The 15,494-nt window shown below is 37.4% G+C and overlaps 1 protein-coding gene across 6 annotated transcripts; it reads right to left on the reverse strand.

Annotated features, from left to right (window-relative positions):
• Window positions 1–685: 685 nt before the first annotated feature.
• LOC120074977 (uncharacterized) lies at window positions 686–5,813 on the reverse strand. Of its 6 annotated transcripts, XM_090312650.1 has the most exons (6): window positions 5,346–5,813; window positions 4,307–4,749; window positions 2,021–2,593; window positions 1,684–1,845; window positions 1,482–1,565; window positions 686–1,382 (listed from the first exon to the last, which is right to left on the reverse strand). In XM_090312650.1, exons 3-6 carry the CDS (start codon window positions 2,110–2,112, stop codon window positions 1,235–1,237), a joined length of 486 nt encoding a protein of 161 aa, XP_090168776.1. In that variant the 5' UTR covers window positions 2,113–2,593; window positions 4,307–4,749; window positions 5,346–5,813; the 3' UTR covers window positions 686–1,234. The 6 variants fall into 6 exon arrangements, 5 of the variants coding, with proteins under 5 accessions (XP_090168776.1, XP_090168778.1, XP_090168775.1 ...); XM_090312652.1 differs by lacking the exon at window positions 4,307–4,749; XM_090312649.1 differs by lacking the exon at window positions 5,346–5,813 and having other exon boundaries at window positions 4,307–5,316.
• Window positions 5,814–15,494: the final 9,681 nt, after the last annotated feature.

The raw sequence follows: 15,494 nt of genomic DNA on the forward strand, positions 1-15,494 counted from the left end.
TCAAAATCTCCTCCAAATTCCAACGAAATCTTCGTCTCCTTCGCATTCAATATGTTCTAAAAAAACCATAGAAACCAAATCGAATTGCCGAGTCCTCTATTTTCAACTCAACCAATCCAAATCCACAGCCTTCCCCATCATCATCATGTCCGATCGAACAAAGCCGGTGACCACCCGGACGCTCTACCACACCACTCCTTCCTCTCGCCAGACCGTCAAATTCTTGACAGCGGCTACTATCGGTACCATCTTCCTCGTCTCTTCTGGCTTGACCATAACCGGAACAGTTCTAATGCTGATACTCTCCACTCCGATTCTCGTCCTGTTTAGTCCTATTCTGGTACCGGCGGTAACTATTTTGGTCTTGGCAGCTGCCGGATCGTTCTTCTCAGCAACTTGTGTGGTGGCAGCTGTAGCGGCGTTGTCGTGGTTGTACAGATAAATGACGGGGGCGGAGCAGCTGGATTATGCGAGGGACAAGGTGGAAACGAAGGCCGAAGAGACAACTACGCAAGAACAGCCTTAAATGGCTTCCTTAGAGTTATTTTTAAGTGCTGTAATTGTGTGTTTTACTTGAGCTTTTTTGTGATGGTTTGTTTAAGTTTGAATTAAATCAAAAATTTCAGATCTTGTAAACTGAAACTACCAAATTTTGTAACATAAGTGTCAAGTGAAGAGAAACGAGTGAAACTCAAATTGTCAGAATTATTAATCCAACCACTTCATTCGAGAGCACAAATTTCTCTGCCATTGCCATAGCCACTGAGCTTATTACAGTAAAAAATGACCTTTAAATCTTGAATATTGTAGTCAGTTGATTAGAAATGGTGAAGCCCAGGATTGTGAAAAAGAGGTACAGAAATGGAATTCAAAGGGCAAGAATAAATCCCAAATTATATACAACACTGTAGACAAGACGTAAGGAAAAGGAAAAGAAGATGCTGTCTTTAGGGGAAACAAAAAGAAATGGATTTGATTACAATTGTGAATGCCTCTTCTTTTTCTTTATCTATTTTGTTTGGATTTTGAATTAAGATTTTGATATTTGATTGTTATCTACTTCTGCCCTAAGAGTCAATTTTGAGTGTGGGGTGATGATGATGAAGCTGTATTTGTGGAGAAATGGTAGAAAGAACGCCTGCCTGCTGTGGTAAAGAACAACTTTCCCTCCCCCAGAAAAACAGACAAGGTAAGAGAAAATAGAGTCTTTGTCAAGATGGGCGAATAATAATCATCAGGACTGCCAGAACATATCGAACTCATTACTGGACAAGGATCGATCTTGGATCTCGAGATTCGCAACATGCCAATTAATGAGTCGGGATTGGAGAAATTTACAAGCAACCAATCCCGCTGGGAAAATCCACCATCCGCTTTCATCCCTGCAAAAACACAAATCACGTATTATCTATCCCGTCTCATCAGTTTGGGGTTCCAATGGAAGTAAATGGTACTTATTTTCAGCACATGAAGAACCTCACATGTTAATAGTCCATGGCTGATTAGCTTGGATGTTTCGACGATTGAGATTTAGAGTGAACATATCCACAGAGAAGTGCAACCAACTGGTCAAAAAGGTAAAGAAACCATCAGATGGGATTGATGAGGAAGTTAAGAGAGTAGTGAACACAAACAGGGTTGGCTTGAATGTTCAGGTAATGGAAGTGAGAGTTATGAACTTACAACATTGACCAAGGATGTGATGTTCCACAATGCATAGATACGAGCGAGGCCTGCAGAACGCCTAGGTCCTCGGCTGAATAAGGCATTGATTCCAGCAGGAACGGAAGGAGAACGCCGAGAGGCAAAATAAACAAAACTAAGGTCCTATGAGAATGAAAACATCTAGAGCAGAGTAAGCAAAACTAAGCTGAAATCCCAGAAGTAACATTGATATGACTAAATCAACAAATTGGAAAAAGAACCATCACCACATGTAAGGTCCTATGACACACCCTCCAAACTTAAAACCATACTAACCATGCGTTGAAGCTTGGACAACGTTGAGACATGTACATACCTGGTGATCAACAGGTTTTGTGTTGTGAAGCACATAAGATAGAAGGCAAGATATATTTCTCTTCTCCTTGAGCATTTGTAGACTGCTGACATCTAAAATGCCCCCATATGACTTCTTTCGCCTTGCACGGCCTTCACCAGAAATATGGTCTTGTCTTACATGTGTTTCTTCCCTCAAATGGACAGACTGATTCTCTCTAGGAATGTTCTTCACACTGGAAAACAAGGGTAGAAGATAAAAGACAACCCAAATGATTCTCTCTAGGAATTTCGATCTAAGCTGACCAAGACGAACCAACCGTAACTGTGCATTCAGGCCAGCAACAGAATTCCAGAAGACAAAAATCTATTTAACATGATTGTTTACACAATGAAGTACTAAATTTGAGTTCGTCGTCTCTGATTAGCAAACCTGACTCATGAGACTAGTAAGAATGTTGCTGACTCATGAGACTAGTAAGAATGTTGTCGTTATGAAGTGAAAAAGAAGCCATGTAACTTCCATCGCCTCCAAAGAGTAAAGAGAATGGAAATCTTTGATTCAAACGAGGAGGAAGATCATTTCTTTTTTTGTCTGCACCCAAAAAGAAGTCCACAGATGCAAGCATTAGATCGGGTGGTGCTGCGACCTATGGTTGCACAAAAGTCCAGTCAAAATTCCCAGATGCCAGACATCATGCACCAAACTAGCTACTTCCAAATGAAGGTCGGATAGAGGAATAAAGAAAAAAGAAAGAAGAGATGGATAATATACACTTCACGATTAATAGAACAGTTTTTTTAAAAAAAAAATAATAAAAGAAAAATAAAATTTACAACTACTTTTCATTTAGAAAAATTAAGTTACAAGGGCACAAAAAAGACCCGTCCTCAAGAGCAAACCCTACCAAAAGAAAGGGTTCCAACCCGAAATACAAATACCACTACGAGGCACAAATATGATAGAACACAAACACAGTGACAAGTCGTTTTCTTAAAAGATCTAAGACATTGACACGTCTATTAAAATATAGATTTTGTAAATTATATATCATTTTGTGGAAGAAAATTTAAGTCAATAAATGATACATTTACACAAAAATAAAAATAAATAATAATAATAATAAGTTTGTTAGGAGTCTAACAAGTGTTGGACCTATGTTGACTTTGTACAATTAGTGTCTACACACCCATAAGTCTATAACTAATAAGTGCAATAAATGTCTAACATGGACACGTTAGCCAAACTTAAATATTTATACTTCTTAGGAGGCTCTAATTGTGCAAAATAGCACCCATAGAGTACAAAAGCTCTTCAAGGTTGAAGTCTAGAGAAACATGAAATCTAATGAAGGAGCGAACATCCGAAGGATCCCTCTTCGAACGTCCAAACATTTTCCTATTCCTCTCTCCCCAAATATCCCACAAAATAGAACAGACCATGACGAGTCATAAAAAGGGGCCCTTTTAAGGAAAAGGTAAAGGGAGAAATTCCCAATTGTATCACTAGTATCCTTGTGACGGACAAGCCAAAAACCAAAGTCTAAAAAATGCAATTCCAAACAGATATCACAATCACGGACAAGTCTAAAACCGAAGTCTAAAAAAAACAACTCCAAACAGATATCGCAATCTCAAATCTCTTTAAATAAAATATGATCAAAGTCTTCCTCTGCCTTCTGATAGAGAAGGCAACAAAATTGACTAACTAACAAGGTAACTTCTTTGAAAGCTGATCCAAAGTGTTAAATGGTCCACATAACACCAATCAAGTAAAAAACATAACCTACTCTGGAATCTGTCCTCTACATAGAAGGAAAGACAAGACTCACTAACGAGAGAAGGTCTAGTAAGCAACAAAATTACAAGAAAAATCACACGGAAGAGTTAGGACTCCAAACACGAAAGTGAATTGCAGAGAACGAGAAAATTATAAATATAATCCCAACTAGAAGGAAGAAACAAGACCATCAGGAAACAAAAATTTCAAAGTGTTCACATCAAATTTCAATAATTTTTCCTTCTTTTGTAAGTAGATGCAAATGACATGCAATAACGATCTTTCCAACTACACCAAAAAAGAGTAGAGTGGCGGCAATCAAAAAGATCCTGGATTAGCAACGGAAAGGCTGTAATGTCGAGGACAGATTCTAGAGAATAAGGACAGACCCCTCATATTGAATGCTAAAAAACATATAAATAAGTAGAAAACGAAGAAAAGGAGAACCAGAGAACAAAGCCCTCCAAACCGGAGTGAAAACTACAAAAACCTGATTGGAAGTCTCTTCAACTAGTGTGAAAATCATACCTACTCACAGTTATACGAAGTGAATTACAACCTGCTCACAATTATGAATTCCTCGTCGCATCAAAGGGACAAAGCAATAGACTCCGCGATCGTTCTCCACTCCCACCATAATACTTCTTAGAACTCAAAGGTGTACAACCTATACAATATATCATGCTCAAGAATGTTCCAATAAAACACTTCCCATTGGCTTCTCATCAATCCATCTCCTTCATTATCTTATAATTTTTCCACCACTAAGTTGAAGAACTCCAATTCAAGTTTCCATATAGACCTTCTAGTAACAGACTGTCATCTTGCACTTCTTTTGTCCATATTCTATAAATCCTCCACAAATCCGTTGGCTATGATGCCCTCCTCCAGGATCCATCTATTCTTAAGAAATTGCGAGTTACTGAAATTTTCTCGAAGGGCATTTCTTGAAGTAGTCTAAACCCTTGAAGCTGGAGGACATAAAACATGTGATCTTGAGAAAGGTTTTTTTTTTTAATGAGAAGGAAGTGAATACTGGATAGGAAACAATTAATCTTCAGCAGTATCGGTGATAAGGCATCAACCCAAATAAAAAAACCAAGGGATTACATAAACGTAGTTATAAAAAATGAAATAATTTTTCTGCAAGAACAAAAATGAAATAAATAAGAATCAATAAATTAGAGATAGAACTCAAATAAAAAAAAATAAAAAATCTTGTACTGAACATTTCCCAAATTTCTTTATCCTATCTATAAATTCTCCTAGGGAAGTCTATGGTTTCTCTCCTAACAGGAAATAATCCATGCAATTCATTGAAACCAGAAGCTTCCCCTGGAGCAAATCTCATGCAAAATTCTCCATGGTGGTTACTGCCCTCTTTCCTTATTCCACTTGGTGACAACACTTGTCTCTTACAACTCTTAACAGACTCCAATCATCTCACATGCCACTAAGTCATTTTTCCTGAATGGTCTACAGGACATCGAAAAATAGATCCAGGACCAACCTTTTTCCAAAAATAGATAACCAAATTAATAACCAAACACAAAGAAAATAAACCTACCAAGCCACACTTCTAGTACTATTGATCCAATGGTCCGCTAATAATTCTCAAATAAAACAGAGGATTTAACGATTCTATTAATAAACTAATGAACTTCGCAAAGAATAGTTGCAAGTTGCAACTATGCAAGGATGGAAGGTTGTAGACTGAGAAAACATCTGCTAGAAAAAAAAGACTGAGAGAATTCCAAAGAATCATGTACCTATTGAAATGTGAATTAAGCCATGTGGCAGTCAAAGAAAAAGCGTTGATAATAATAAATTATAGCGAAAAGGAAATGCAATAACTATTGCAATAAATTTTCCACATCAAGAAGTACAGTCAAACACACAACCTACCGTTTCTTTGCCTATTCCTTGTCATGAAGAGAGTAAAAGTACTTCAATTTTCTGGAGAAATCTACAAGTTACGATCAGATATTTTTGGATAACACAACTTTCAAACTCGATTGAAGGAATTATCGAGTCACTTTCTTATGTGGCAACTTGGATTCTTCAAGCTAACTTCAATGTTTTAAGGTAGTCTTGGGAGAAACCACTTGTCAAACCTTAATCAACCTACCCAATCCCTGATGCACTGATCATGGATGCTTCTCTCGTTGCCAAGTAGCTTATAGATGAGTGACTGAGGAAGAAAGTGAGTAGTAATTGTGTTGGGTGAAAATTTAACTTTCAAAATAAGAGTGAACTAACCTTTTGGTTGGAGAATTTCACATTGGAAAATATGGTATTGGAAGCCTCACTTATGTATTCCAATTTTAAGTTTTGGGTTTGGCCCCCATGTTTTGGAGGGAGTGAGGAGATAGATTAATATGGGTTCGGTGGACTTCCCACACGCGCATGCTGGGCCGTCCGGTCGGGCAAGCCACGTGTGATTATTAATTTTTTTTCTTTTAACTGGAAGAAAAAAAGAAAGGAAAAGGTCCTCCCTATTCCACTTCGTCCGTGCACGTTCTGAGGCTCACTGCCTTTTTCGCTTCATACCATTCCACGCTAAAGGCCTATAAAAGGCATGGCCTTCAGCATTTCGAAAATACAATTCATTTTTCACTTCATTCCATTTTTCCTCTCCTAACTCTTCCTTTTTAGTTTTCCAAGTAGTGGGTTTAGAAAGGGTATGTGTTCTGGCCGGTCGGTAACGGTGCATTTCCGATCGGGTTTCTTTTGGTTGTTTTATCTTGGGGACGACATGGCAAATCTTCAGACATGCTTGCACACTTGGGCAGAGCTGCGAAATGTCTTAAAGAGAGCGAGCTCCGCGACTCAGCCTATAACGAGTTTCTGTTTTGCAGGTTTTTGCTCTTTGCTTGACCGTCGTGCCTTGACAGTTTACTGTTTGTCATTCTAAGGGTCTTGCCGTTTCCAAAAATTTTAAGATGAATCCGCCACATCGTCAATGGCCCTTATTAACAACAATGACGTTATGATATCTGACCTCAACTGTCCATTCCGGTTCGAAGGAGCAAACTTCAAGTGATGGAAGCAAAAGATGTTCTTTCTCACCGTCAAGAAAGTTGCCGAAACTTGTACCAAATGTATGTCGATCGTCCCTTTAGAAGAACCAACTGAACAATAGATAAAAGAAGTTGCTGACTGGGAGGAGAAAGACTTTCTTTGTAAGAATTTAATTTTAAATGATTTGACTGATGATCTATATAACTACTACAGTACAATGAAGACAGCGAAAGAGGTTTGGGATGCCCTACAAAAGAAGTACAACACCGAGGAGGCCAAGTCGAAGAAATATGTTGTTAGCCATTATCTCAAGTTCCAGATGACAGATGACAAATCCGTGGAGGCACAATCCCATGAACTCTAGAAGATAGCCCATGAGACAATTACTGAAGGTATGCCTGTAGACGAACAATTCCAAGTTGCTGTTATTATTGATAACTGCCCCCTTTGGGGAAGGACTTTAAGAACAATTTAAGGCATAAAACTAAGGAGTTCTCCTTGGAGAGTCTTATAACCTGGCTAAGGATTGAGGAGAAAGCTCGGAAGCAGGACTAGAGAGAGGAGGTGAACGCATACCTGGGAAACCCGCCTCTGCCGTGGTAAAACTTGACCAAAAATCTAAGGGGACAAAGAGGAAAGGTCAGAACCGTGGCTTCAGCAACCAAAACCAACAGAAAAAACAGAAGCCCCTTCAAGAGAAACGGTACAGTTCCTCTGCTTTAATTATAACAAACCTGAGCACATGGCTAGGAACTGTAGGAACAGGCGTCGTCCTGCTGGTCAGGCGAACTTGACAAAAGAACTGTTAGTCGCCATGATCACAGAAATAAATGTGATCGGTGGTTGTGAAGGGTGATGGATAGACACTGGCAATATACGCCATGTTTGTCATGACCTTAGTCTATTTAAAACTTATACTGAAACTAAGGATAAGAATATTATGTTGGGAGATCACTACTCCACGAAAGTTGTTGGAACCGATGAGGTAGAACTGAAGTTTACCTCTGGGAAGACCCTCACGTTGAAGAATGTTCTACACACTCCAAAGATAAGAAAGAATTTGGTTTTGGGCTATCTCCTCAACAAAGTCGGGTTTATTCAAACTATAGAGGCAAACCAATATACCCTTACCAAAAATAATGTATTTGTAGGGAAAAGGTATGCAACTGAGGGAATGTTCAAATTAAATTTAGACCTTAATAAAATGAAATCTTCTGTGTATATGTTGTGTTCTATGAATATTTGGCATGCTAGACTCTGTCATGTGAATAAGAACTTAATTAGTAACATGATTAGGCTGGAAATGATACCTAAGTTATCCATGAATGATTTTGATAAATGCGAGTATTGTAGTCAGGCTAAAATTACTAAAACTCCGCATAAATCTATACTTAGAAATTCTGAGCCTCTAGATTTGATTCATTATGATGTATGCGAATTTGATGGCACCTTGACTAGGAACAGTAAAAGATATTTCATTACCTTTATTGACGACTGCTTTGATTTTACTTTTGTACATTTGCTGAAAAACAAAAGTGGTGCTTTTGATGCCTTCAAACTTTTTGTTTCTGAAATAGAAAATTAGTTTAATAGAAAGGTTAAAAGACTTCGTAGTGATAGGGGAACCGAGTATGACTCGGACAGTTCTAATGAGTTCTTTAACTCACATGGAATAATATACGAAAAGACCGCACCTTATTCTCCTGAAATGAATGGAAAAGCCGAAAGGAAAAATAGAACTTTAGCTAAGCTAGTAGTTACTATTTTACTTAGTTCAGGAGCCATGTCTTATTGGTGGGATGAAATCATCCTTACCATGTGTGTTCTAAATAGAATCCCAAAGTCTAAAAACAAAACTTCACCTTACGAAATTCTGAGAAAATAAGAAACCAAACCTATCCTACTTTAGAACATGAGGTTGTCTAGCCTTTGTAAGGATTCCAGACCCAAAAAGGAGAAAGTTGGCTAGTAGAGTTTACGAGTGTGTCTTTATAGGTTATGCATTAAATAGTAAAGCCTATAGGTTCTATGATCTAGTAAACCAAGTGATCATTGAATCAAATGATGCCGACTTCTTTGAAGACAGATATCCTTTTAAATCAAGGAATAGTGAGGGCTCGGATCAAATGGTCTAATCCTAGTAAGAAATCCTAACCTAGAGAGGAAACTGACCCAGAACCTAGAAGAAGCAAAAGAGCTAGAACCGCCAAAGATTTCGGAAATGACTTCCTGACCTACAATATAGAAGAAGACCCTAAAGATCTGAGAGTTGCCCTATTCTCAATAGATGCCAACCTATGGCAAGAAGCCATAAATGATGAGATGGACTCACTTAAATCAAATAGGACTTGGCACTTAGTAGATCTACCCCCAGGCTGTAAGGCAATATGGTGCAAATTGATCTTAAGGAGGAAACTTACACCTGATAGAACTGTCGAAAAATTTAAAGTTAGGTTAGTAGCAAAGGGCTTTAGACAAAGAGAAACCGTAGATTTCTTTGACACATTCTCCCCTGTCACTAGAATTACCTCAATCTGTGTCATGTTCTCTCTCGTTGCCCTTTATAACCGCGTAATATATCAGATGGATGTAAAGACTGCTTTTCTAAACGGTGAACTTGAAGAAGAGATTTACATGGAACAGCTTGAGGGTTTTGTTGTCCATGGTCAAGAAAGTAAGGTGTGTAAATTAGACAAATCTCTCTATGGACTAAAACAAGCTCCTAAGAAATGGCATGAAAAATTTGACAACCTTATCCTATCTAAAGGTTTCAAGGTGTTAGGATACTAATTCTAGACTTTATTAACGTAACGAGTTGGTGCAATCTCCCGGAATAGCAATTAAACGATGAACGAATTCTTTATTAAATGATATAAGTCAAACAGAGAATAGAATCGCTTATCAAACTCCAAACGATCATTTACAAAACTCTATACGATCGTTTATAAGTACTACACGATCGCTGAGTAATACTAGACGATCGCTCAAGAAAATACCCGTGATCGCTTACAAGATACCCACCTCACTACACCTAAGCATTGCATGCATTTGCAGAACTGGTAGGTAGGTCTGTCTTTCTTTCTCTGGATCCCGCTGAGCGCCCGAAGTCGTTACCTTAACCGCAAGGAGGGGGATGCCGAAGGCAGGGTTAAACGCAGTAGAATCACGCATACTAGAAAGCTGTCCCCGGAACAACCAGACTAATCACTTACAAAATATTACGCGATCGCTTACCAAATTCTATATGATTGCCTACTAAATGCTACACGATCGCTTAGTAGAAGAAGTAGACGATGAGCGGCACACTACAACGAATTCTACATGATAGAGACTTCCAAACTCCCACTCTCGAGAGCTCTCCTTTCTCACTCCTAATATTCAGACTTCACTACCTCCTCTTCCAGTTTCTTTCCCCTTTTTAAACCTCAACTTCTCCCAACAGAATTGAAAGTAATCCTTAATTCAACCGTCGACTTCCCCTTTTCTCCTTTATTCTTTCTTTTTTGATATTGCAACATAATTGGAGACCTATCATTACCTCCTCCTCCACTTTTACCTTGTCCTCAAGGTAAAATTATGGTTGTCAAACCACCTTTTTTACAGTCTTCTTCATTATCTCTTGAGCCAACCTCAAATACTCCTAAAGCACTCGCAGGGCAGCATCTCATGTTTTCATCGAACATTTCAGATTGACCCCTACTGTAACACCCCGCACATTTTTTTCAGTAATAATGTAATTTCAGTAACTTTATTATTTAGAATTTCAGTAATTGTTATTAGTTGGAGGGCATTTTTGAAATTTTGGACTTCAAGTATAAGTGCAGGAGTTTAATTGTTGTCATGAAATTATTCAATTTGAAATTCAAATTGAAAATTAATGGCAGGAATTAATTTTCTTTTGAAACGGAAAGGAATTTAATAGTATAAAACGGAAAGAAATTAAATGTAATTATATTTACTTTCTTTTTTGTTTTATTATTATTATTGTTGTTGTTGTTGTTTTTTAAAAGTCAAACCCCACCCCCCTTTTCTTCCTCACGTTCGTGAGCCCGTCCAACACCGCCCAAAGTCGTCGCGCAATTTCTTCTTCATGACCTCCGTCCACCACTGCTCAAGCGTCGTTCGCTTTTGCCATCACTAGATCAATCGATTTGGGTAAGATTTCTACCGTTTAGGTTGTTTTCGGTTGATTCTTGAATACTCATTTACTTTTGGCATCAAATGGTTGATACCCATTGTGTTTCAACTTTGGATTCAAGTTTGTGAAGGTATTAAGGTGTTGTTCAGTGAAGTTGGAGTCTATTTTAGCGAGTTTTGGTAAGTTTTATGCTTTGATGAACCTCTTGTGGATTATTTTTGGTTGTTGAGAAATTTTGGTAAAGTCATTTAGAAGTGATTTTTTTGGTGAAGCTACAGATGGATAATTTATTTGAGACATTGGTAGTGAAGTATGTATTTGATTCAAGCTTTAATCATGTAAGCCTAATTTCAAATTATGATTAGGGGGTTGATTCAAGAATTTCATTCAAGATGAAGAAGAGTTTGGTTTGCTAATTATTTGGGATTAAAATTGGAGGTTTGGAAGGTGAATTCGAATTGGACCACACCTTAGGTAAGGTTATCTGGAAATATTTTGTAATATTTGGGTGTTTGGAATTTGGCCTTACCTATTAATTTTAAAGCTTGGTTTATGTTTAGGCTTGATTAAGGATTCAAGAATTTCACAAAGATTCAATTGCTTTTTGGTTCGACCTAAGGTAAGTAATCGTACTACTGGAACTGCCCACAGGTCAGACATTAGATGTATGCTAGCATGTTAAATGAAGGTTATGGCAGAATGACAACATGAAAGATTGATAGTATAACATGATTAAAGTATGTTCTGTTACGAGATCTGAATTATTTATTTATGCACATAGACACTTGAATGCTAGTATGAGATGGTATGTGCTTCCATGGTTGTATTTGATCTGATGATGTTGAGGTATACATGTATGTTGTAGAACCATGATGTTGAGGTATATGTATATGTTGTAGAGCCATGATGTTGAAGTCTATATGTATGTCATAGATTCATACAGTGATGATTATGATGTCGAAACTGTGCAAATTTCCTTACTGATTAGTTAGATGCCCATTAGATTTTGTGTTTCCTTCGGGATTCACCAGTTTGTGTTTCCTTCGGGATTCACCAGTTTGTGTTTCCTTTGGGATTCACCAGTTTGTGTTTCCTTCGAGATTCACCAGTTTGTGTCTTCTTCGAGATTCACCAGTTTGTGTTTCCTTCGAGATTCACCAGTTTGTATCTTCTTCGGGATTCACTAGAGGTAGTGGGCATACTTAACTACAGTAGGATAGGACTCAGTCTCCTTCTTGTTTCATGTGCATATGTGTCCCATGAGGACTAGAGCAGTTTATATGTTTCACCAGAGGTGGGTATCTAGAGGACATAAATGCCCAGTTTGACCTCAATAGTGAAGTTACTTACTGAGTATTTTATACTCATTCTTTCTTATGTTGTTGTTTCAAGTAAGGGTAGAAATGAACCGGCGATGGACAAGCAGAATTCGTGATCGAGCCATTGGGACTAGTTTTTATGCTTCCGCATCATGAGATTTAGAGTTTTTTTCATGTTTCTCTTAACTTTTAGTTTTGATGTTTAAAACTTACTTTTAAGAATTGTTTTTCAGACTTATTTATTATCCTTCATGAATTATGGGTACCCTACTATTATTTTAGTATTTAAATTTAATGAAAGTCTGTGTAATGTTATGAAGGACTCTTTTGGAATATCTGGCGAAGTAGATGTCATTAAAGGAAGCTAAAATAGTTAGACATGACCTTGGACTTAAAGGGGTTAAAGCAAGGTGTTATTTGTTTAGGTTGAATGATTATTTTAGTATACCTAGACTAAACCCTGCACCTTATTGTGATGAGGAGATATAAGTTACGCAAATTTGAAGAAACAAAAGTCTTTTGGAGTTTAAAAGTATGCAAATTGCTAATAAATATTTCTTTTTCGATTCAATTCTTAGTGAGAAAGATAAGACTTATAGAGGAGTTAAGTAAAATATAACTTAGTAAAGAGATTATGTTCCAATTGGACAATGGAAAAAAAAAAAGTGTCTTGAATTTGGTGGTTTTATCAAAGATAAGTGTAAAGGAGAGAAAAGTATCCAAAGAAGTTTACTTTTTGGAAAGAGAAAGGAATTTAATGTGTTCAATACTCCTAGTTAAGTATGGTTTGGAGGCAAGATATGAGGGGTTACAAGATATTTATTTTGGTGTAAAAGAAAATATCTAATGATCATGTGGGACTTTGGGACAATATGTATTAGATAGAAAGATAGCTTACATAGATGATTTGGTATGGAACTTTGTTTTAACATAAGAATATGTTGCCAAAATAGAAGGTCGAGAAGGGATAAGTTAAAATGGAGTTACTAGTAATAGTAGATGTTCGAGAACTATTGATATGGTATGTTGAGGCTTCATTAGTTAATACGTAAAACATTGAGGGCATTAGTAAGATTTAAGGGATTTTGACTTTGTGTGCAAGTGTTGGAAACATGAACTAGCAAGACCATCAATTTGATTGAGAAAAGAAAATAATCCAACTTGAGGTAGACAAATAATGGTATATGCACAAAAGTAAGTAAGTTGGATCTTCCAATATAACCATTGGTATAAGGGATAGACTTGGCAATAAAGTTGAGTTGATAGTAAGAAGTTACTAAAAGTGGGTTTGGAGCATTACAAGATAGTATGTATTCTCTTGCATGGACAATGAGTTAACTAGCTTTAGGGAGTACGAGTAATCCAAGCTAGGACTTATGAATCAAGAAGGTTTTATCGTTAAAAAAAATGACTTCAAGGATCAATTACGGTTATTACGAGGTTATGAAAATGTGTTATCAATTGACTTATGCTTTAGCATCCAAGGACTTCAAAACCTCATTTTCGGGGGAATTTTGGACTCATTCGCAACAGGGTCTAAGTAATGATATGTGATTGTTTCAAGCTAAAGAATAATATGAGGATGGCTCAAGCAAGTTTTATAGTTCATGACAGCATAGAGCCTCATGATGAGTTTCTCATGAATGTGAGACTTAATTAGACAGAGTTATTCTCAGACATGTAGACCCTAGGAAAGACATCATAGTTGGCGCTTCTAGAGTAGAAGCAGTTTTCAGTTGACTAGATTTGTTCTGGTACGTATCTTCAGATGACGCATTATATAGTATGACCAGTTTCTTCACTGCACATATGAAGTTTTCCCTGTGACATGGTAGGCTCAGATATATGTTTTTAGTATATAAGACTTTCTTAACTTCATGACCGTTTTCAACAGTTCTCAGCTCGACGTGTAAAAGTGTTGATGATTTTCAACATCTTAAGTTTCATAGTTATTTATGGAAGGGGTTGTTACACCTCTTTTGGTACTAGTTTTAGCTATGTCAAACGATGACCCTCGTTTTGCATCTAGTTTTTTTTTTTAAGAGTCTCCAGTTAGCATTGGGTACTCGATTGGATTTTGGTACAATTTTCACCCATAGACTGATGGTCAAATAGAACGTCTGAACCAGATATTGGAAGATATGTTGTGCGCTTGTGCACTAGAGTTTTCAGGGAGTTGGGACTCTCACCTGCATTTAATGGAATTCTCATATAATAATAGCTATCAGACTGCCACTGGCACATTGCCATTTGAGGCCCTATATGGAAAGAGTTGCAAGTCTCCAGTATGCCGGGATGAGGTTGGTGAGAGGAAGTTGCTAGGTCCTGAGCTACTGCAGACCACGAATGAGGCAATATAGAAAATCAGGGCTCGTATGCAAACAGCTCAGAGTAGACAGAAAAGCTATGCCGATGTGAGACGTAAGGACCTAGAATTTGAGATTGGTGATAAAGTGTTCTTAAGGGTGGCACCTATAAAAGGTATTCTGAAGTTTGGTAGGAAAGGGAAGTTGAGTCTGAGATTCATTGGACCTTTCGAGGTCTTGGAGTAAATTGGCCCCGTAGCTTATCGATTAGCATTGCTTCCAACTTGTCTTCAGTCCATAATGTCTTCCATGTTTCGATGCTGAGAAAGTATATGAATAGATTCGTCCCATGTAGTTGACTTTGAGCCATTTGTTGAATGACAACTTGAGTTATGAAGAGAGGCCTGTGCAGATTCTCGCCAGAGAGGTGAAAATGTTACGAGGGAAATAGTAGTTGTGAAAGTTTCGTGGCAGAATCACCAGTTCGAAGAGGCTACTTGGGAATGAGAAGATGAGATGAAGGACCCAGTACCCAGAGCGTTTTCAAGAATGAACTTTCGAGGACGAAAGTTCTTTGAGGAGGGAAGAATGTAACACCCCGCACATTTTTTTAGTAATAATGTAATTTCAGTAACTTTATTATTTGGAATTTCAGTAATTGTTATTAGTTGGAGGGCATTTTTGGAATTTTGGACAAGTCCTTTTAATTGTTGGCATGAAATTATTCAATTTGAAAATTAATGGCAGGAATTAATTTTCTTTTGAAACGGAAAGGAATTTAATAGTATAAAATGGAAAGGAATTAAATGTAATTATATTTACTTCCTTTTTTGTTTTTTTTTTATTATTATTATTGTTTTTTTTAAAAGTCAAACCCCACCCTTTTTTCTTTCTCACGTTCGTGAGCCCGTCCGACGCTGCCCAAAGCTGCC

Source organism: Benincasa hispida, chromosome 4 (assembly GCF_027475165.1).
Source record: "Benincasa hispida cultivar pf3 chromosome 4, pf3_genome.v1.1, whole genome shotgun sequence".
Classification (NCBI taxonomy): Eukaryota; Viridiplantae; Streptophyta; class Magnoliopsida; order Cucurbitales; family Cucurbitaceae; genus Benincasa; species Benincasa hispida.

Coding starts and splice junctions, on each gene's coding strand:
- LOC120074977 (XM_090312652.1), bottom strand. CDS start 2,112: ATGTCAGCAGTCTACAAATGCTCAAGGAGAAGAGAAATATATCTTGCC. Junction 1,846..2,020: donor CAAAACCTGTTGATCACCAG/GTATGTACATGT, acceptor ACTCTGCTCTAG/ATGTTTTCATTCTCATAGGA. Junction 1,383..1,481: donor CAGCCATGGACTATTAACAT/GTGAGGTTCTTC, acceptor GTGTTTTTGCAG/GGATGAAAGCGGATGGTGGA.